At 44.5% G+C, this 21086-nt stretch overlaps 1 protein-coding gene and 2 long non-coding RNA genes across 16 annotated transcripts in view; 2 read left to right on the top strand and 1 right to left on the bottom strand.

Annotated features, from left to right (window-relative positions):
• LOC309645405 overlaps positions 1 to 21086 on the top strand; it is a 925297-nt gene that overhangs the window by 452398 nt on the left and 451813 nt on the right. The window lies entirely within an intron of this gene.
• LOC309645373 overlaps positions 1 to 21086 on the top strand; it is a 247706-nt gene that overhangs the window by 225885 nt on the left and 735 nt on the right. For both annotated transcript variants that reach the window (XR_014254831.1, XR_014254832.1), the window contains exon 4: positions 17518 to 20355. This is a non-coding gene — a long non-coding RNA (uncharacterized lncRNA). The remainder of the gene's footprint in view (positions 1 to 17517; positions 20356 to 21086) is intronic.
• PTPRT (protein tyrosine phosphatase receptor type T) overlaps positions 12812 to 21086 on the bottom strand; it is a 1093164-nt gene continuing 1084889 nt past the window's right edge. For all 13 annotated transcript variants that reach the window (XM_082430071.1, XM_082430082.1, XM_082430079.1 and 10 more), the window contains one exon: positions 12812 to 21026. In XM_082430071.1, the coding sequence (XP_082286197.1) occupies positions 20973 to 21026 (54 nt within the window). In that variant the 3' untranslated portion in view covers positions 12812 to 20972. The remainder of the gene's footprint in view (positions 21027 to 21086) is intronic.

Raw genomic sequence — 21086 nt, 5'->3', positions numbered from 1 at the left:
TATTTATGTATCAATGAACACTTAGGTTGCTTCCATATCTTGGTTATTGTAAAAACTGCTGCAATGAACATTGGGGCGCATATATATTTTCAGAGTAATGTTTTTGTTTTCTTCAGGTAAACACCCAGAAGTGAAATTGATGGCTCAGATGGCAGTTCTATTCTTAATTTTTTTGAAGAAACTCCATACTGTTTTCCATAGTGGCTGCACCAATTTACAACCCCACAAACAGCGCATGAGGGTTCCCTTTTCTCCACATCCTTGTCAATACTTGTTGTTTGTTGTTCTTTTGATGATAGCCACTCTGTATGAAGTGGTATCTCATTGTGGTTTTGATTTGCATATCCCTGATGACTAGTGATGTTGAGCATCTTTTCATGTGTCTGTTGTTCATCTGTATGTCTTCTTTGTAAAAATGCCTATTCAGGTCCTCTGCCCATTTTTTAATCGAGTTGTATTTTTTTGATGTTGAATTGTGTGAGTTCTCTGTGCATTTTGGATATTAACCCCTTATCAGATGTATCATTTGCAAATATCTTCTCCCACTCAGGTTCCCTTTTCATTTTGTTGATAGTTTCCTTCACTGTGTAAAAGCTTTTTAGTTTCATTTGGTCTCATTTGTCTTTTTGTTGTTGTTGTTGTTGTTGCTGTTGCTTGAGGAGACATTTCCAAAACGATATTACTAAAACTGATGTCAAAGAGTGTACTGCATGTTTTCTTCCAGGAATTTTATGGTTTCAGTTCTTATATTTAAGTCTCTAATCCATTTTGAGTTTATTTTTATATATGGTGTGAGAAGTAGTCCCGTTTCATTCCTTTGCACGTTGCTATCTAATTTTCCTGACACCAATTATTGAAAAGGCTGTCTTTTCGCATTGTATATTTTTGCTTCCTTTGTTGTAGATTAATTGAATGTATAAGCATGGGTTTATTTCTGGTCCATTGATCTATGTGTCTGTTTATGTGTCATTACCATACTGTTTCAATTATTGTAGTTTTGTAGTATAGTTTGAAATCAGGGAGTGTGATGTTCCAGCTTTATTCTTTCTCAGTGTTGCTTTTGCTGTTGGGGGGTCTTTTGTGTTTCCATACAAAATTTTAGGATTGTTTGTTCCTAATGCAATTGATATTTTGATAGAGGTTGCATAGAGGTAGTATGGTTATTTAACAGTATTAATTCTTCCAATCCATAGCTTTCAATTTGTTTAGTTGTCTTCAATTTTTTTCATCAATGTCTTATACTTTTCAGAGTCAAGGTCTTTTACCTCCTTGATTAGATTTATTCCTAGGTATTTTATTCTTTTTGATGTTATTGTAAATGGGATTGTTTTCTTAATTTCTCTTTGATAGTTTGATATTAGTGTACAGAAGTACAACAGATTTCTGTATATTGATTTTGTATCCTGTGACTTCACTGAATTCATTTATTAATTCTAATATTTTTTGGTGGTGTCTTTAGGATTTTCTCTATGTAGTATCATGTCTGCAAATGATGACAGTTTTACTTGTTCCTTTTCAACTTGAATGCCTTTTATTTCTTTTTCTACTCTGATTGCTGTGGCTAGATCTTCCAATACTATGTTGAATAAAAGTGGCAAGAGTGGGCATGCTTGTCTTGTTCCTGATCTTAGAGGAAATACTTTCAGCTTTTCACTATTGGGGATGATGTTGGTTGTGGGTTTGTCATAAATGGCCTTTATTATGTTGAGATATGTTCCCTCTATACTCGCTTTATTAAGAGTTTTTATCATAAATGGATGTTGAATTTTGTCAAGAGATTTTCCTGCATCTATTGAGATGATCATCTGATTTTTATTCTTCAGTTTGTTAATGTGGTGTATAATATCTATTTGTGAATATTGAACCATTCTTGAATCTCTGGGATAAATCCTGCTTGATCATGGTGTATGATTCTTTTAATGTATTGTTGAATTTGGTTTGCTGCTATTTGGTTGAGGATTTTTGCATCTGTGTTCATTCGTCAGTGATACTGGCCAGTAATTTTCTTTTTTTGTGGCTTCTTTGTTTTGGTATTGGGGTGATGCTGGTCTCATAGATGAGTTCTGAAGCATTCCTTCCTCTTCAGTTTTTTTGGAGTAGTTTGAGAAGGATAGATGCTAACTCTTCTTTAAATGTTTGGTAGAATTAACCTGTGAAGCTGTCCTGGACTTCTGTTTTTTGGGAGTTTTTTGTTTGTTTGCTTGTTTTTTAACTGATACAGTTTCATTACTGGAATTTTCTATTTCTTCCTGATTTATTCTTGGGGTATTGTACATATCTAGGAATTTATCCATTTCTTCTAGGTTGTTTATTTTATAGGTGTGTAATTGTTGTAGTAGTCTCTTATGATTCTTTGTATTTCTGTGGTATTGGTTGTAATGTCTCTTTCATTTCTGATTTTATTTATTTGGGCCCTCTCTCTTTTTTTCTTGATGAGTCTGGCTAAAGCTTTATCAATTGTGTATATCTTTTCGAAGAACCAGCTTTTAGTTTCATTGATCTTTTCTATTGTTTTTTAGTCTCTATTTCATTTATTTCTGTTCTGATCTTTATGATTTCTTTCCTTCTACTAACTGTAGGTTTTGTTTGTTTTTCTTTTTCTAGTTCCTTTAGGTGTAATATTAGATTGTTTATTTGTGATTTTTCTTGTATCCTAAGGTAGGCTTGTATTGCTGTAAACTTCCCTCTTAGAACTGCTTTTGCTGTTTCCCATAAACTTTGGATTGATTTGTTTACATTTTCATTTGTCTCCAGATATTTTTTCATTTTCTCTTTGATTTCATCAGTGACCCATGGGTTGTTTAGAATCATATTATTTAGACTCCACGTGTTTGTGTATTTTTGCAGTTTTTTTCTTTCAGTTGATTTCTAGTCTCATAGTGTTGCGGTCGGAAAAGATGCTTGATGTGATTTCAATATTAAACTTATGAAGACTTGTTTTGTAGCATAGCCTGTGATCTATCCTGGAGAATATTACCAGTATCCTTGAAAAGAATGTGTATTCTTCTGTTTTGGGGTGGGCTGTTCTATATATATAAATTTAATCTGGTCTAAGGTGTTATTTAAGGCCAATGTTTCCTTAATTGTCTGTCTGGATGATCTGCCTATTGATGTAAATGGGGTGTTAAAGTCTTCTACTATTATATTATTACTGTTGAGTTTTCCCTTTATGTCTGTTAATATTTTCTTTATCTATTTAGTTGCTCCTATGTTGGGTATATATATATTCACAACTGTTATACCTCCTTGTTGAATTGATATATATTATCATATATATGATGTATATGATCATTTTAAGTTGATGGTTTCTTAAGTTTAAGCACTTTTATCAAACCTGCATTTTTAACAACCTCCCTCATGTTGAATGTTTTTGACATAATATTTTATATTTTTGTTTTGTATATCCCTTAATATTGTGGATATAGATGATTTTACTACTTTTGTCTTTTAACCTTCCTACCAGCTTTATAAGTGGTTGATCTACTTTTACTGTATGTTTGCCTTTGCCAGTGACATTTTCCCTTTCATACTTTTCAGTTTTTGTATTTTTAGTTGTGGCCTTTTGTTTTCTGCTTAGAGAAGTCTATTTAACATTTTTTGTAAAGTCACTTTAGTGGTGCTTAACTCTTAGTTTTTGCTTTTCTGTAAAACTCTTTCTCTCTCCTTCAAATCTAAATGATAACCTTGCCAGGTAGAGTATTCTTGGTTGTAGGTTTTCTTCTTTCATCACTTTGAATATATCCTGCCACTCCCTTCTGGCCTGCAGATTTTCTGCTGAAAAGCCAGCTGATAGCCTTATGGGAATTCTCTTGTATGCAACTGGTTGTTTGACTCTTGCTGCTTTTAAGATTTTCTCTTTATCTTTAATTTTTTTCCATTTTAATCATAATGTGTCTTAGTGTGGACTTTTTGGGTTCATCTTATTTGGAACTCTCTGTGCTTCCTGGAAGTGGATGTCTATGTCCTTCCCCAGGTTAAGGAATTTTTCAGCTATTATTTTTTCAGATAAGTTCTCTGCCACTTTCTCTCTTCTTCTTCTGGGACCCCTATAATGTGAATGTTAGTATGCTTGATGTTGTCTTAGAGGTCTCTTAGCTATCCTCATTTCTTTTTCTTTTTTTCTATTCAGCTTGGGTAATTTCTGTTACTTTGTCTTCCAGACTGTTGATCCATTCCTCTGTATCACTGAATCTACTGTTGATTTCTTCTAGTACATTTTTTATTTCAGTTATGTGTCCTTTATCCCTGTCTTGTTCTTCCTTTTTTTTTTTTTGGCTGTGCCATGTGGCTTGTGGCTTGTGGGATCTTAGTTTCCCAACCAGGAATCGAACCCAGGCCCTGGCAGTGAAAGTGCCGAGTTCTAACCACTGGACCACCAGGGAATTCCCTGTCTTGTTCTTCTTTATATTTTCTAACCCTTTGTGCAAATTTTCTCTGTGTTCATCCATTCTTTCCTGAGCTCAGTGAGCTTCTTTATAGTCATTATCTTGAAACTTTATTGGGTCGATTGCTTATCTCCTCTTCATTTAGTCCTTTTTCTGAGGTTTTTGTCTTGTTTGTTCATTCGGAACATATTCCTCTGTCTCCTCATTTTGCCTAAGTCTCTGTATTTATTTCTATGTATTTGGTAGGTCACTTATGTTTCCTGATCTTGCAGAAGTGGCTTTATGTAAAAGATGTCCTATGGGGCCCAGTAGCATACTCCCCTGTGGTCACCAGAGATGTATGCTCTAGGGATGCCTCCTATGTGGGCTGCATGGCCCTTCTGTTGTGGTGGGCCTGACGACTGTAGGTTGCTGGTAGATGGGTCTGGCCCCCAGCCCAGGTGACTGAGAGATCCTGCCTTGTGTGGTGGCTATAGGCCTGCTGATGGGTGGGTAAGTCCCTGGTGATAATAGGCTAGAAGGAGAATTCCAAAATGGCACTTGCCAGTGTCCCTGTCACCAGGGTGAGTCCCAGCTGCCTCCTACCTCTCTGACAGCCTCTCTTAGATCAGTAAGTGGGTCTGACCCAGACTCCTTTCAAACTACTGCCTCTGCACTGGGACTCGGAGTGGTGAGATTTTGTGCATGCCCTTTAAGAGTGGAGTCTGTGTTTCCTATAGACCTCCAGCTCTCCCAAATGTAAGCCCTGCTGGATTTCAAAGCCAGGTATTCTGGGAGCTCATCTTCCTGGTGCAGGTCCCCTGGGCTGGGAGACCTGATGTGGGACTCAGAGCCCTCGCTCCTTGGGGAGGAGTTCTGCAACTGTGATATGCCTTCTGCTTGTGGGTCACCATCCTGGAGGATGTAGGTCATGACTCTATTGCCCCTCTGCCCCTCCTACATATTTCCTTCTTTAAATCTTTGGTTATGGAAAATCTTTTCTGCTAGTCTTCCGGTTGTTCTCAAAGATAGTTGCTTTGTAAGTAGTTGTGATTTGGTGTTCCCATGGGAGGAGGTGAGTTCAGGGTTTTCCTACTTTGCCATCTTTGCTATACCCCTATCCTTATTACTCTTAATAAGCTTGGGGTTACTAGGCATATATAATTGATTGTGATAATTTTGAATCATCATTCAATTGAAAAACACATATGCACATTCTTTGACACTCCTTTTATAGAGGATGAGTGTATTTCCTCTTCCTTTGAATCAGGGCTGACCTCAGTGAATCCGTTACAACCAGTAACATCCAATAAAAATGATGCTTTGTAACTTAGAAGGCCAGGTCAGAAAAGGTCACTCAGCTTCCACCAGAATCTAGTGGGACTCTCACTCTGGGGTGGCAGGGGCCAGGTAATGAGTCTGATTACCCTGAGACCACCATGCTGGAGAGGTCACATGTAGACACTGTAGTTGATAGCCCAACTGACCTTCCAGCCAACATACAGCATCAACAGCAGTCATGCTCATGAGTCATCCAGGACATCCAGCCCTGTCAAGGCTTAAAGATGACTCCAGCCCTAGTCGACATCTGACAATAATCACCCTAAGCAAGAATGGCCAGATGACCCCTCCCTGAATTTCTGAACCACAAAATCATGAACAAAAGAAAAATGGTTTTTTGGGGTTAATTTGTTACACAGCAATAGTAACCATAACAGCAATCTCTCCCTTTTTCTTGCCTAACTGCATTAGCTGCATTGGCATTAGCCAAAAGTATTAAATAATAGCAATGATATAGGCATTCATGACTTTAATGGAAATACACTTAATTTTTCACTATTATTTAATACATTGGCTATTTATATTAGGCATTCTGTAGTAACATAGAGCTCCAAACACTCAGTAGCTAAGTACCACAAAGTTCTGTAGCTCCAGGTAACTCCCAGGAGCAACTGTCCTCCATGTGGTGATTCAGTGATCCAGGCTGGTGGCGGCTCCCCCATCCTGTGGCTGCACATCTGGAATACAAGATCTCCTTGATTGATGAGGCAGGGAAAGAAAATTCTGTAGAGTCTCTCACCAGCAATTAAATACTTTGGTTTAGAATTAATATACCTCATTTTTGCTCAAGCTTGTTCGTCAGGACTTGTCAAACAACCCACTAATTTCAAGGAGGGCAGGAAGCTGTAACTCTTCCTTTATGCCTGGATAGAATGGAGAAGTAGATATGGGTGAATTCTGGTAATGCCTGCTATTCATGATTTTATCTTTTTATGCTAACAAAGTGTCCTACAATTACTAGCTCACTGAGACTATTGTATTTAATCAGAAATTGATGTTAAATTTTGTCAATGCTTTTTCAGTCTTTATTGAGGTGACTATATGTCTTTCTCCTTTTATCTATAGCCTTCCTAATATTGAACAATTCTTAAATTCCTGGCATATAGGCCACTTAGACATGGTATATAATTTTTGAAAAGCAGATAAGTGTAATACTTAATATTTAGTAAAAATATTTGCATTTATAAATGTGACCAGTCTAGAGGTTTTAGGAATGTGTGTGTGTACTCTTCCAGATTTGGTATTTGTGCTGTTTATTCTCTTTTTTGTCTTGTTCTGAAATAGTACATACAGCATAAGAATTATTTTTTTGTTTGAAAGTTTAATCAAGTTCACTCATCAAAGTATCTGTTCTTGTATCTTTTAGGAAAGAAATAACAACTTCTATATTTTTTTCTCTGATAATTGGTCTACTCAGGTATTCTATTTCTTTACCAATTTTGGTAATGTTCATACATTTCCAAAATCACCCACTTGACCAATTTTTAAAAATTTACTAGCCAGAGTTATTCATCATATCCTTTCATAATGCTGTATAATTTCCTCATTCACTGTTTTGTCCCTTTCCTATTTCCTAATTTTGAGTATTTGCATTTTACCTTGATTAAAGTTATCAGCAATTTGTTTTGCTGGATACAGCAACAAAAAAAAGTTCTTAGTATCAGTTATCAAATCTAGTGTTTTTCTGCATTTGTATTTGTTGTAAAATGTCTTCCTTTTCCTGGCAGGGACTTGATTTCATAGGCAGGCACTTTCCCTCATTCCTTAAAGTAAACACCTCTGCTTTGAACTCTTGCATCTTTTCATGTGCCTAGTGTTCTCCTGTTTGCTCATCCTTACAAGGGGAGTTCCGAACTTGCACAAAGTTGGGAACTTATGGAGAGCACGGTGGAGGGTGCAAGAGGGAAGGAAAGGAAGTTACGATTTGCTGTTATTTTTTCTGCCAGTTCAGAAATCCAACTGCCTGGGAGGGCGGGGGCTTAGCCAAAGCTGGGGCTCTCAGCACAGGGAGTTTCAGCCGCCGTGAAGAGGTTCCTGGAACACCCCTCTCCCCCATCTTCCCCTGGCACGTTTTCCCCCATTAGGGGGCCGCTGCCTCTGCAGGCTGTGCTGCCACAAGCTGAGAGTCAGTATAGCTGCGGGCTCCCGACTTTGTGGGCATGGACCCCCAGTCCAGATACTCCCCCATCCCACGGGCCAACTACCCACCACTGTGCTAGTACTCACAGTAGGGCCCCTGTGGGGCCACTTATGGTCCTTCTTACTGTCTACTGGGTAAGCTGACTGTTTTCAACAAAAATATGAGACGGCGGAACTCCTGTTCCTAAATCTGAGTAGAAAATTAACATCATGTCACATAGGATGATCCTAGGGCGTGAGTATATCGTCTCCCATATGAATCACTTTACACCAAGTCCATTTTTGTCCTTGGATCAAAAGCTTAACTGGACAGCTGGCAGCCCTCTCTGTGTGTTGGCAGGGTCCCATCTCAGACCAACAGCCAGAGGATGGAGTATTGTGTGCACAGCTTAAGCCCAGTTTCTCAGTGTTCCCAGAAATGCATAAGCCTGATACAAAGTTTGATATGGAGGTGTGATTCCAGGGATCCATGAGGTTACGGGGTGTACATCAGAGGAGGGAGGGAGAGGCAGTACAAGGCTGTGTTACAGAGTTCGCTCTTCCTCCAAGGGGCTGTTTGCTTGTTCTGGGACCATTTGACAAGTGACCTAAAATATAGCTCAAAACTGCCTTCAGAAGGAAGAAAGGAGGTAGCATCTGCCTACAGGCTCCAGTCTCCTCTTGGTCAATGGTGGCTCCCCGACAGTTCTGGGTGGCACACAGGTGAGTGCTAAGGGGGTTCCTGTGGGCATCTCAGAGGACAGCATCAGAAACTATGGGGCAGGAAACGAGAGGTGCAGAGCCTGTCTGAGGGGTGTTCCCACCCTGGGCTGCCCCCGCGTGAAACCTGCAGACCTGCTTGGAAATGGTCACCGCAGCCACACGTAGGGGGTAAGAGGTGAGGTTGAGAATATTCAAAGCGATACAGTAGGCATCTGCTTTACCCGGTCGTGTAGCATCTGCTTTACCCGGTCGTGTAGCATCTGCTTTACCCGGTCGTGTAGCATCTGCTTTACCCGATCTTGTACAAACTCAACTGACAAGGCGCTCCCTCCTCCCCCTGCCTCGCTCTGGGGTGCTCTGAATGGAGGGAAGCGTGAAAGCGAAAATCCTCAGCATGCTTTTCTGCAACTTGCTCCAGGCCATTCACCCTCCCATAGAGGTTTCTTGTAGTGTCATTTCATCTCCCAGGAGATAGACATGGGTGATTGACCCATTTTCTGAGTGAGTGCAGACCATCTGGAGGCATGAACCGCTTCATCTTCTCTGAGGCTTCTTTCCGTCTTCTAGGTGGCAAAACGTGATTCATCATCAACCACTGCTGATAATTCTCATTTTAGCTCCTTGTGTCTTGTAATCAGAGTTAACTCCTTCCAGACTCACTCAGTGGCTTGGTGGCCAAGATTCCAGCGTTTACTATGTATTTGTAGGTATTTTAGAGGAGAGCAGGGTGAGACGGAGTAAGCTAAGATCATCACCTGGAATGAGGATGGCTTCTTCCCCCTGCCCTGCCCACCCCAGAGGGGGATGAATTGACCTTCTATTGAGGCACATAGAGCTGCTAGGGTCCTCATCATTCAAAAGGAGATGTGAGTCTTCTTCCTGGCTCAGCCGGCTCTTAAACCCTGGTTCCAAATTCAACCAGCAACTGAGATAGTTGCTTTGCTCGTTGTTGTCTGGGATAAAAGTCTCCAGCTCGCAGACACTCAGAGAGGAGAGCAGGGTGATGCTCAGGCCGTGTAATACCTAAGATTCTGCAAACCTGCACCTTGCAGAGAACCGTGTGTGGGCCCCTTCATTTTGGTCCTCCAGTAAAGAGATTTCACCGAGTTGTTCTATGGCACGACGCCATCAGCCTTCAGGGAGGGAAATGTGTTGCATTCTGCTAAGGACGTTGTTTGAAGCCATTCTTTATTAAGGGGGTCCATGGAAAAAATAACTTCCAGCCCCTGTAGCAGAAATACTTTTATTTATGCTGAGCAACTGGTTTATTTTTCCCTTTTGGACACTGAGTTGACTGACTGTGTTCTCCTTGGGTAGACGGGTAGTGCCAAGTTTTTGAAGCTCTTGATCCAGGTGTGTGGCAAATCTTTTGGGTATGATTTCAATCTTGGCATCATCTTATCTATCCTGCTTTCACTTTTCTATCTTCTGCTGTCCCCACCTTTTTATAGAATTCGTTTTTCTATGTATGAAAGTAATATAAATTTTAGAAAATCATAGAGAACAAAAATTACCTATGTTCCCTAGGATGAGAGATAACCGTTGTTAATAACTGATGTAGTCTTTCATTCATTTATATACTCAATTTATTTTCTCTATCTATGCATCTGTATTTCTCTGTATGTCTCTCTATCCAGCCATATACTCCAGATGTCCTTGAATAACTAGTTCAACTTCATTCCAAGGCCTAATCCATGGCTTGTGAAAACTGAAATCCACCTCAGATTCTGCTGATTTCTGTTGGTTTTATTCCTCTGCTCCTCTCTGTCTCCAGATTTTCAGTTTATGGGTGTCATCTCTCTGTGGGTGCCATATCCCACTGCATGTCATTGGACATTTCAGGTTCAGTCCCTTTGCTAGAATTCAGGACAAAGCTACTTAGGCCAAATCCTTGTGGAGTCGAGTTGCATTTCCTAAAGATTAAGTGGTCAAAATTTTTCTAAAATTAACCAAGAGTGGTTTCCTTAACCCTATCTATCTTGCCGGCTTCTTTTGCGTTTCTCCTGGTTCCTTTCTCCTTACCCACCCCTGCCCCAAGCCCTGCCCAAGAAAATCAAATCCCCCTTCTTGCCTATTGCATGGCATGTTGGTGACCTCATGCCATGTCCTCAAGGGTCTGAGGGCTTCTATGTCCCGGAGTTCTGACCGGAGGCTTGAACCCTTGGAATTAGAGGAAAATCTTAAGCCAAACGGGAGGTCCCCATCAGCGTCCAAGCAAGGTGCTCTGAGATTTAATATGGACCCACACTCCAGGTCTAGCCAGACAGGAGGGCCTGGCCAGGCCTCCAACAGATATGCAAAGAGAATTGTGTCACTCTGGGCCATCTCCAGGGTTGGCACACATGGGGTGGGTGTCCCTCACTGTTAATGGGGGCCCCAAAGCATACTGCCATGGAAATATGACCATGGCATGCATGGTGTTAAGTGAAAAGAAGCTTGTCTCAGAACATATATATATATATATATATATATATATATATATATATATACACACACACACACACACACACACACACACATATGCCATTTATATAGAAAATTTATGTATATTTATATATGTATAGAAAGGTCTGCAATCGCAAAAAATATTAACAAGTACCTTTGAGGGTGGTGACTTTTACCTCATGCCTCAAAAAACTTTACTTTGAATTCTTTCAAGTGAGTATATGCTACTTTTATAATAACTCTTTAAAAGGTATTTCTATCTTGAGAGGGAAGATGATATGCCCCAAAGTATTTTTATTAGGAGACACGTGAGATTTTTTTCCTCTTTCTAATTTAATGTTCTCAATATCAACTATTACATTTGTGGCAAAATAATAAACATAGCAGGCAGAATAAATGAGATTACCATGACCAAGGACAAAGGGACAAGGATTACGAGCTGGCTGGCCACCGGGTTCCCCTCTTAGGACCTGAGTTGGGAAGCGTGTGTTCTCCAGGCTCTTGGCTTGCCAGGGGTGGATACTACATCTAGGTCTCTTAGGTTGGAGAACACTGCCAGGGTTCCTAAGGCTGAACGAGAACAAAGTGAACCAGGGCTCTGGCCCTATGGCTCACGCTTCCAGCTTGTACTTATATCTGGATACGTACAAAGAACTGGGAAGCCAGTCAGTTCCAAGGAGTTGGTTCCAGCTGTTTCTTCTGCTTACCTGGAAAGCAGAGAGCATTGCATCATGTGCATCAGAGATTGGCAGCCTCATACCCTAGTTTGGGAACTGGTTTGTCTCCTTGTCCCCTATCTGTCCCCTTCTAAGAGCATTTGGAAGAGTGTTTGCTTAACTTCAGCATACATTACAATCACCTGGGGCACTTGTTAAGCATGCAGGTTCCTGGGACCCATCCTGGACCTACTCCATCAGATTCTGCATGTTTAGAAGCTTCTCAGGTGAACTGATGTGGGTGGTCTGTGGACCACGCTCTGAGATGACAGGTTTAAAGTCTGCATCTGGCACCAGTGGTTTGGTACCTAATCTCAGCATTTATTGCAACATTGAGAAGTGAGATCTTTGTCAAGAGATGGAGTATCTTCCCCTGACTCTTGATTCTGAGTATGTTGTGCAACCAGCTTTGTCCAATGGGAGGTTGCAGACGTGACTCAGAACAACTTATGTGATCAGACTTTCTCGTGTTCCTGCTATCACCAGGAGAAGCATATGCCTAGGCTAGCTTGCTGGTCCCAGGAGGAGGGTAAGAGACACATGGAACACGGCTGCACCAGCCAAGATGTCCTAGGCAAGCCTGGCCTGGAGCAGAGTCCTTAGCTGACACATGAGTGGACCAGCTGAGATTAGCTGAGCTCAGCCTAGCTCAAGACCCAGCTGACCACCATGAAAGACTGTTGTTTAAAGTTACTGAATTTTGGGTGGCATGTTACACAGCAATAGCTAGCTGATACATCCAGGCAGTTTGTTAATATGCAGATCCTGAAACTGTGATTCTGTAGGGTCTTAAAATTTTGTCTGTTTAACAAACTTCTGGTGTGATTCTGATGCCAGCACTCTGTGGACCCCACTTGAGAAAAACTCTTTGAGACCCAACCCTTTTACAGGTGCTATATGAAATCATGAAATATCCCCTAATATCTATGAACCTCAACTATTCTCATCTGCAAAGAGGTGATAATACATATTTCCTGCATCATAGATGTGAGGATTAAATGAACATAAAGAAATCTAGTCAGTAACAGGCTTTTCTTCTCCTCCTTCTTCGACTTGTCTCCACCTCACCCTACCCAACCTCAGGAAGACACCAGTGCAAATATCTTAGGAAAACATGAATCTCAGGGTCACAGCTTTATTGTATAGATTTTTAACACAGCCATATTACAAACATTGTCAGGGAACATTTACAAGAATAAATAAGATGGACTTGCAGGTGTAAAAAGATTACACTTCACTGTAATGTACAGTCAAAAAATATATCTGATATTCATTGACCTGACATTATTTACCTTCTGCTTTTTGAAGCTAGAATTGGAAAGGAAAAAAAAAAAAAAAAGAACATTGACAGCACAGTGCTGGCTTTTTTTAAAAGTTGATTTATTTTGTTTTCTCTTCTCATACGTGCTTTATCTATCAAACACCCAAACTGTACAAGTGCAGGCCATTGGGATTCATGGAAGAGGCTGCTAACAGTATGGAGACTTTGGTCTCATGCAGTATCATATGCCCAGTGGACGTGAAAATGTCAGTCTCCCTGGAGTTGATGGGAACCCCGTGATGGCCCTTACGGGGCTATGATGGTGTTCAGTGGCCAAGGCAATGGTAGAATCCCCAACTCTTTGCCTTTCATTGGCTGGTAAGATGTAGGGTGGAAAGAGAAGGTAGAAAAGTGCTTTTGAGTCTGATTGCCAATATGCGTTAGCCTGGATTAGCCTGGGCTAGTTCAGGATCTACCTGGCAATGAAATGGATGTACCGGGGATGATTATGATCACACGTCAACTGAGTCACTGTGCTTTTACTTTTGCAATTTGCTCTAACAGGCCTCGGCTGGGGAGGGGAGGGGTAGAATTCACCTCTGGAGTTAATGTGTATGGTAAGCAAAACCCCACTCTGGGTCCTACTTGGACCTTTACTGATTCCGGCTGTCACTGATGGCCCTGTTGGCCAGCGGATCGAAATTATGACTGGTCTCATCACAGATCTTGGTGGGCCTGGGTTGTATGGCAAAGCAGCTGCTCTCTCTGGGCTGTTTGGTGATAACCAGCCTGGATGAGCCTTTGATGCGTGGCTAGAGCAGCATCTTGGCCTGTGTGGTGTGGGGGCAGCAGGAGAGTAGGGGCTTCAACCAGCACAAACCAAGCCCAACCTGCTTGGCTTTGTGCTCTGCAGGAAGGAAGGCATTCAAACAAGGTCCCAGCTCCGTAATACCTCATTCAACTAGGGTGGAAGAAACTTAAAGGCCATCTCAGCAAAGCTCCTTCTTCCCTTTAAAGAGATGCCTGGCTTTTGCAGAACGGCTGCTGAGACAGAAAGCTCATCTCTGGCAGATAGCAAGTTCTCTCTTACAGCTATGAAGTTTCACCCATTGGTCCTAGTTCCGCTCATAGGAGTGATCCGGGACTAGCAAACTGTGCTTGAATTTATCTAATGATCTGCAGGCCTATGGAGGGTATGGGCACTGGTATTCTGCCTAACTCTTCAGAAGTCTGATCTGACCTGGGATGTCACGCCTTTGCCCTCTGAGCCTCCAGACTGCCCTGGAGGCTTTGGTCCAAAGAACAGCCTACATCATTAATCTTCCATGGGAGAGACAGGTGCACGGTGGGCACTGAGAGTTTGTTGGACCATCACAAGGGGGCCCACTGCTTTGTATTCATAAGCCCAAAGGCACAGAAGTATGTGTACAGGAACTCAACTTTGCAGTTTTGGCTGGTTGCTTTGTAATCCCTTTCCTCCCCCAAATCTAAGCATCCCACTCACCAAGGAACCATAAGGTATAATAATTACTCTGAGCTCCAGGCTTTCATACCAATACCTTCCTGACCAACACTCTTAAGGACCACAGACCCTCATTCTCTGAACATTTCAACCAGGGATCAGGGTCCAAATCCCACTGCCCAGAGCAGCTCTCAGACACCTACAGAAGCTCCATGGTAACCCTGCCCTAGCAGCTTTACTCTATAGTATGCCCATGCTGAGTCCTACATCTTTGTGTCAATGGCAGCGACTAGCCCATCCTCTTAGGTAACTAGGATGCTAAGCCTGGGGTCTACCATTATGGTGCTGACCCCACCTCTTGGGGACCTAACATTCTTGGGTGGATTTGAGGGGGTGAATGTGGCCTCTTTGATGACCTTTTTCCACCTCTTCTGGAGGCAGGCAGGAGGGATGCAAGAGGTGGTCTTGGTACCTACAAGAGTGTTGTAGAAGTCTATGCCTGGTTACCAGTAAACCAGGAGAGAGAGTGTTCATGTGCATAAGTATGGCTTAGACATCTCTCTGTGCTTCTGAGGATCATACCCATGACTCTGACAAACTGGAGCCTCCTCCACTCTCTGCCACTGACTTCTCTCCTTGCTGTTCAGACAGTGGATGACCTCAAAGGCAGATCCTGGATGGATGGAAGCCAAGGCCTTGCATTTTATCACTGCTAGGCATGTCTCTGTTGAAAACCTCCAACACGGAACCCTTGCATGGGGATATAGGAACAAAGCTGAGTCTCAGCTGGTTCCCTCTATGCTGGATTCACATTACTTATTTCCCTGTTTTATTTGGCTGTGATTTAGAGCTGGCATCATGGGCTGAGAAGGAGCTCAGACTAGTTAGATGACGGGGAAGGAAAGTCAGGGCTTAGAGATGCAACGGCCGCTGTGTGACTCATGTCTCATCTTCTGCCCTGCAGCTTGGGTTGACCACCTGTCCCCAGGGATCCTGGCCCAGCACAGTGTGTTGGCCTTGTGGTTTAGAATTAGCATCGTTTTCATCTTACCCACAGGCTCACCCGTGTTTTCCATGGCATTACTCCTGACTCAACTTGGTGCTGATGGCCTCTCTGTCCAGCCCAGGAGAGGCCAGATACAGGCTAAGTGAAGGGGGTTTTCTTCATCCCCTGTGAGGTACAGGGGAGCTGCCCTCTCCTTCAGTGTCACTGGATCTGGGCTGGGCAGTTATTCCTGCAAAGACGACATGGTGAGCAACTGTTTGCTCCCCCCTGGGCCTCACTTCTGTCTGCAGCGCCCTTGCTAGACTGAACACCGCTATGCACACAACAGGGATTCACACCAGAACTGAGGAAATGTAGATCACGGTGAGGATACACACCAGGAGCTAGCTTACCAACGGGGCACCAATGATGAATAAACATGATGGCTCAGAGGGAAAATTATCATCTTTTCTCCAAGACACTGAGACACATTCTAAAGCAACACCTTTGTTCCAAGTGGTTCTGGCCAGTCCCTCTCCATCCCCCATCCTACTGTGTCACAGAAGTGACCACTTTGCCCAGTAGACCATAGGCAACCTTGGTTCTGAGCAGTCCTATCGGGTCCAAACTTCTTGGCTTTGCCTTCCTATTTTCCTACCCAAAGCTCTCCAAATCGACCCACCCCTTCTACCTGGCTGAGGCTCCTCTTTCTACATCTTTTCCCACTAATTGGTTGGTTGGCCCAACACTCTACACCCAAGAAATGGCTGGGCTGGATTAGAACCAAAGCCTGAGTCCTTCCTATCACAACCCCATGTCTCACCAAGGGATGGACTGTGCCATAGTAAACTGAGCTTCCTGATGGCGCCCCCTCCAGGGCCCTGCATGTTGTAAGAACCCAGTGAGTATGTGGGGTTGAAGTAAAGTGACGAGGCTTCCAGCCCCCAGCCCCTCATGTGAAGTGTGTCCTCAGATCGGCCCCCATTAGCAACCATGTGACTCTACCTAGACAAAGGGCACCGCCTCTTAGAGGCCCCAGCATTCAGGAATCTGTTGAGTAAGGCTGTGTTCATCATCTCCTTTCCCTTTAGGGTTTTATGTGCTCAGCCGTCGCCACTCCAGATGGGCATGTCCTTGTAATTCTAGTAGATTTCAATGGCTTTTTTCCAGTATCCAACTGAAGGAGACTTGAGTTGAGATTAACCCATGAACAGTGAGGTCAGGGTACCCCCATACCACAGGATCTGCTAAGGGGAAGGTGAGCTGGACTTGAGTCTAGAATTGGCCTCAGGAGGAAGCGGCATGGCCAGGCATTGTGCCTCTTAGACTGGGCTGTAATTCCCTAGGGTCCATCATAGTTGAGTTGAAGGGATCAAAGCCACATGACGGACCAGGGCACATGTGGTTAAAAAAATATTTATGCACTCCTATGAAAACAAATCAGGCTAAATTAGAGAAGAATGCAAATATTATGTGAATTGCTAGACATGAAACTGAAGGAATTTTAAGCTTACCATTGTCTGCTTTGGGCTTTACAAGGTCCACTGGGCCTGTTTCACTCTAGTCTTTGCTGTTACGGGTAGCCCCCCATGGGAAAATCTGAGACATGGGAAAATATTGTCTTTGAAGTCAGAAGAACCAGTTTAAATCCTGGCTCCCTCCTTTACTAGCTGTGGTGGAACTGTGGGCAAACGATTTCACCCCTCTGAAACTCAGTCTCCTCATCTATAAAATGGTGACAATTAGAAGCCCTTCTTAGGAATGCTGGAAGAATTCGGTGAGCTCACATTTAGAGTCTCCAGCACAGGGTCTGCTGGTTGCACGGGAAGGCTGACATCTGGCAGGCAGGCCACTGTCCGGGCTACATCCAAAGAGACAGAGTAAAAGCAAGCTGATCCCTTCTGCTCCCACAAAGGGAGGCATGCTGTAGCCATCTAGAGGCTCAGAGCCCCCTGGCCCCAGGACCTTTGTACCAGAAAGGAGGAGAGGACGACGTGTTAGAGTGCAGCTAGGATACATCCCGAAGATGTCTAGGCCAGACATGCAGTCAGGTGGGGACAGTACCTGGCTTCTCGTTAATTCCTTGCATCTTCTCCAAACAGGGTCCACATCTAGGAGGTGAGAGCCATAAGGCTTTGTGCTAAGTGAGGGGACTCTCTCGGGCAGCCCAGAGACAGGAGGCTGGCCCCTGTCGTGGAGACCCAGAGAGCATGAGTTCCACTTCCCTCTGCGTCGTGAACGGTGAGCCTGCCCTGTAAGTGTAGAGGAGTGGGAGGATACCCCGAGGGAGGGGAGGTTTGCTGTTTGCCCAGGAGCTTTGCTGGGGAAGGGATCAAGTCCAAATTCCCGGGCACCAGCGCCCCCTGTCTCATCCACGTCCTGCCACATTCTTGCCACGTGGGATCTTGGGGAAAGCATCCCCGTCCGCGAGCCTCAGTGTCTGTCTTCCAGTGTAAACTGGCCGAAGACTGTTCACTGCCCTGCATCCTTTGGAGGGTGGTTGGGTTGTGAGGAAATGACGGGGGCCAGGGGTGCTGAGTTGGGGGAACCATCACTGGCCCTTGTTGGGTTACCCAGCATGGCCCGAGTTTTCATTCTAAATTCCTTCTCCCCAAAGTCACATTCTAAATTCCTACCATCTGAAATGATAGAAGCCAGTCATTTTCATCTGCCAGCTATTCTGCCTCCTCCTGAGCAGAGTAAATCCTAGGGTTTATTTGTGTTAGACAGCACCCCCTCTCCCAGCCCCCATTCTGTACGGATGAGCCCAGATCTGAGAGAGGAGCATATAGCTGGCTGATCTGCTATGTCACAGGCTCCTTGAAGGCCGAGACTAGAGCCAGGGGAGGCCAGCAGGGGGCCAGGGCCTGGGGACCAGGGAAAGGGACCATGAAAGGGGAAGAGCAAGTTCGTGGTGGGGCTCCTCTGCCTTCCTTTGCTTTGAGATGCTTCCTTTTGAACCTCCAAAGTGACAGCCCTTCCTTGATCGAGTCTGGTGTCCCTGGACTTCCAGACAGTTCCAGAGCCCATGCCGACGGGAACAGCTTCTGTGGGCTCCTTCCGTGTCCCGTCCTCATGGGCCCAGGGGTCTGGCTTGGTCACCCTGCTTCGTGGCAGAGCAGAGACCCTGAGTTTCTCACAGAAGCTGTGTCTCCTGATCCAGCAACAAAATAATGAGCAGACAGACAAATAGATGTGATATTAAAAAGTATACGCTTAAGGGACCATTTTCACAGTGTCTGATGAAAGGGAAGAGGCAGCCCCACTGGCCCCACAGGGAGCCTCCTCTAGCTCTGGGCTGAGCGCATCGCTCAAAGCTCTGCTGGCTCCTTCTTGCCCACGGGGGCCAAGTCTGCCCTGTTGGTGGAGCATTTGCCCCCTGACCCTGGCTTACCTCCTGCCATGTTCTGCTCCAGTTGGGCTGACCTCCTGCCATCTCACCCACCCACCCCCACCCCCCAAGGATTTTGCACACCTCTTTGTCTTTGCACACGCTGATCCCTTGGCCTGAGTTTCCTTTTCTTCCTTTTTCTACCCAGTGGAATGGATGTCACCTCCTCTAGAAAGCTCTACGCTGAATCTCTCTCGCTGTGAGGCTCGTATAACACTTGTAAGCTGCGCTGTGGTTCAATTTTCCCAGGATACAGTAAGCTCTTTAGGGAGAACACTGTGCCTTATTGAATTCTGTGCTCCTCACGGAGCTAGACCGGCCTTCAAGATGAAGACCAGCGCCCCATCTGGGGCTAGACCAGCCTTCAAGATGAAGCTTCCTGGATCCCAGGCCACCCGGGGGCTGCCAGGTACTGTACCAAAGCACCAGCTAGAGACCAAGGTAGAGTGTCCCTGGCTGGCAGACCTCACAGCCTGAGGGCACAGGGAATTGTTTTCACTGGCTAAGGAATGAGATGGGACTAGCTTTCCTGGGGAGCCGGGAATGAGTTGCTAAAATGTATCTGAAATTCTGAGCTTCCCAGAAAAATTGGCATCGGAAAGAAAGAATTAAATTCCCATTTGTGGAGTTCTCTGCTCAGAAATTTCTGGCCTTATTTTCCCTCCATATAATAATTGCTTGGCTGAGAAAGGAAGAAAACATTAGAAATAAGTCTCATCACTATTATCTGCCTTTTGGAAACCAGAACATCATGACTGAAGAAGAGGCCTCAGTGTCTTCGGTTGTAAAATAAGAATGATAACAGGTGAATAGCTCGCTCAGGGAGGGCGGGGGTGGGTTCTGAGAAGTTGCCAAGCCTGGCATATAATAGATACTTAGCCAATGCTGGCCCCCCTGTCATTGACTGACCCATACTTTGGGCAAGAGTCTAGATTCCCCAGGTCTGATCCCCTTGTCCTATTTTAAACCGAAGTATAGCTGGGTCCACGATGACATTTTCTGAGATGGCAGCTGAGTTTCTCTAGGAAGGTGTTCAAATTTGGAGATCCGAGGTTACGCTGGTACTCCGTCTATCCGCCCCAAAGGCAACCAAAATGGAGTGTCCTCAGACTAGCCCTTCAGACTATCTCTCCCTCGCTCAGTGGCTGTGCTGTCCCTGGCTGGGACCTTTTAAGGACATTGCCAGGAGAGAGAACAGGCTCCAGAGATTTGTCTTATAGCTACACAACCAAACTTCCCTCCCCACCTTTTTTTTTGATATAAGAGACTAAGAAAGATTTTACACCCTCCAAAAGAAAGTTTCTTTTCACATACACTTTGGAAAATCATCAATTCTTAACTTGTTCATCCCTCCCAAAGGAGCCACCGCCCAAGACACGCTGGGTCAGCCAGAGCCGTGCCCCAGGGAGGTAGTCCTTTTTCACAGAGACAAGGAGGAGCGGCAAAATTCCCTGCAGTTCTGCCCCATCCCACTGACCACAAAAAAGCAAAGAAAACCTTCATCCAGGAGTGCCGCGGACACAGCGGACTGGCCAGTGAACGACAGAAGGTCAAGGCCTGGGCTGGGGGAGGGGTACACAATGGTGGTGGGCCAAGCCCCATGCAGGTTAGTTGGGAGGATGGGGGCCTCTGCTGTGGTCTCGGGAGCATCCTGAAGTCCTAGTGATCCAGAGGTCCCTGAAGGAGACGGCAGCAGAGCAGTGACCCCTGCCAAGAGCCCGGTCATATTCACGACCACGTGGAGGATGAAAGCACACATCCCCCCACTGCCCAGGGGACGCAGGGCAGAGGAAGTGCCTCCAGGCCTGTCACTCCCCTGTACCCACACAGTCAGCTTGCCTCGAGATTCACAAACTTGAAAAGAGCAAAAAGCAAGAGGTCTGGGCACTGAAAAATCTGGGCCTTGCTATACAGGTGCACTTCTGTATGGGGCCGTGCCTGAGGCTGGAAAAGAAGCCTGGGCCTTTCAGGGCGGTGTTGCCCACAGCAACTGGAGACCCCTCCGAAGGTACAGAGCCCACCGTGGACCACAGGACCACCAGTCTTCTCCCCGGAGTTGGGCAGGGTGCCACCGCTCAGCCCCTGGGCCCAGCCGCTGCCATTCACAGAAAAGGGGGCTTGGCTGCAGCAGCCTCTGGACTCTGGCAGGTTCTCCATGCCATTGGGTTAAAAGGAGCTTAAATATTCCAGTGCCACCTCGTATACAAATTTATACTGTTCCTGAGAGGAGGAGAGGCAGAGAGGGAGAAGAGAAGACGAGAGAGAGAGATGAAAAGGAAA

This window comes from Balaenoptera physalus (assembly GCF_965194825.1).
Source record: "Balaenoptera physalus genome assembly, chromosome: 16".
Taxonomy (NCBI): domain Eukaryota; kingdom Metazoa; phylum Chordata; class Mammalia; order Artiodactyla; family Balaenopteridae; genus Balaenoptera; species Balaenoptera physalus.
Note: the sequence above shows the minus strand (reverse complement) of the source record. Positions and strands in the feature narration are given on the sequence as shown.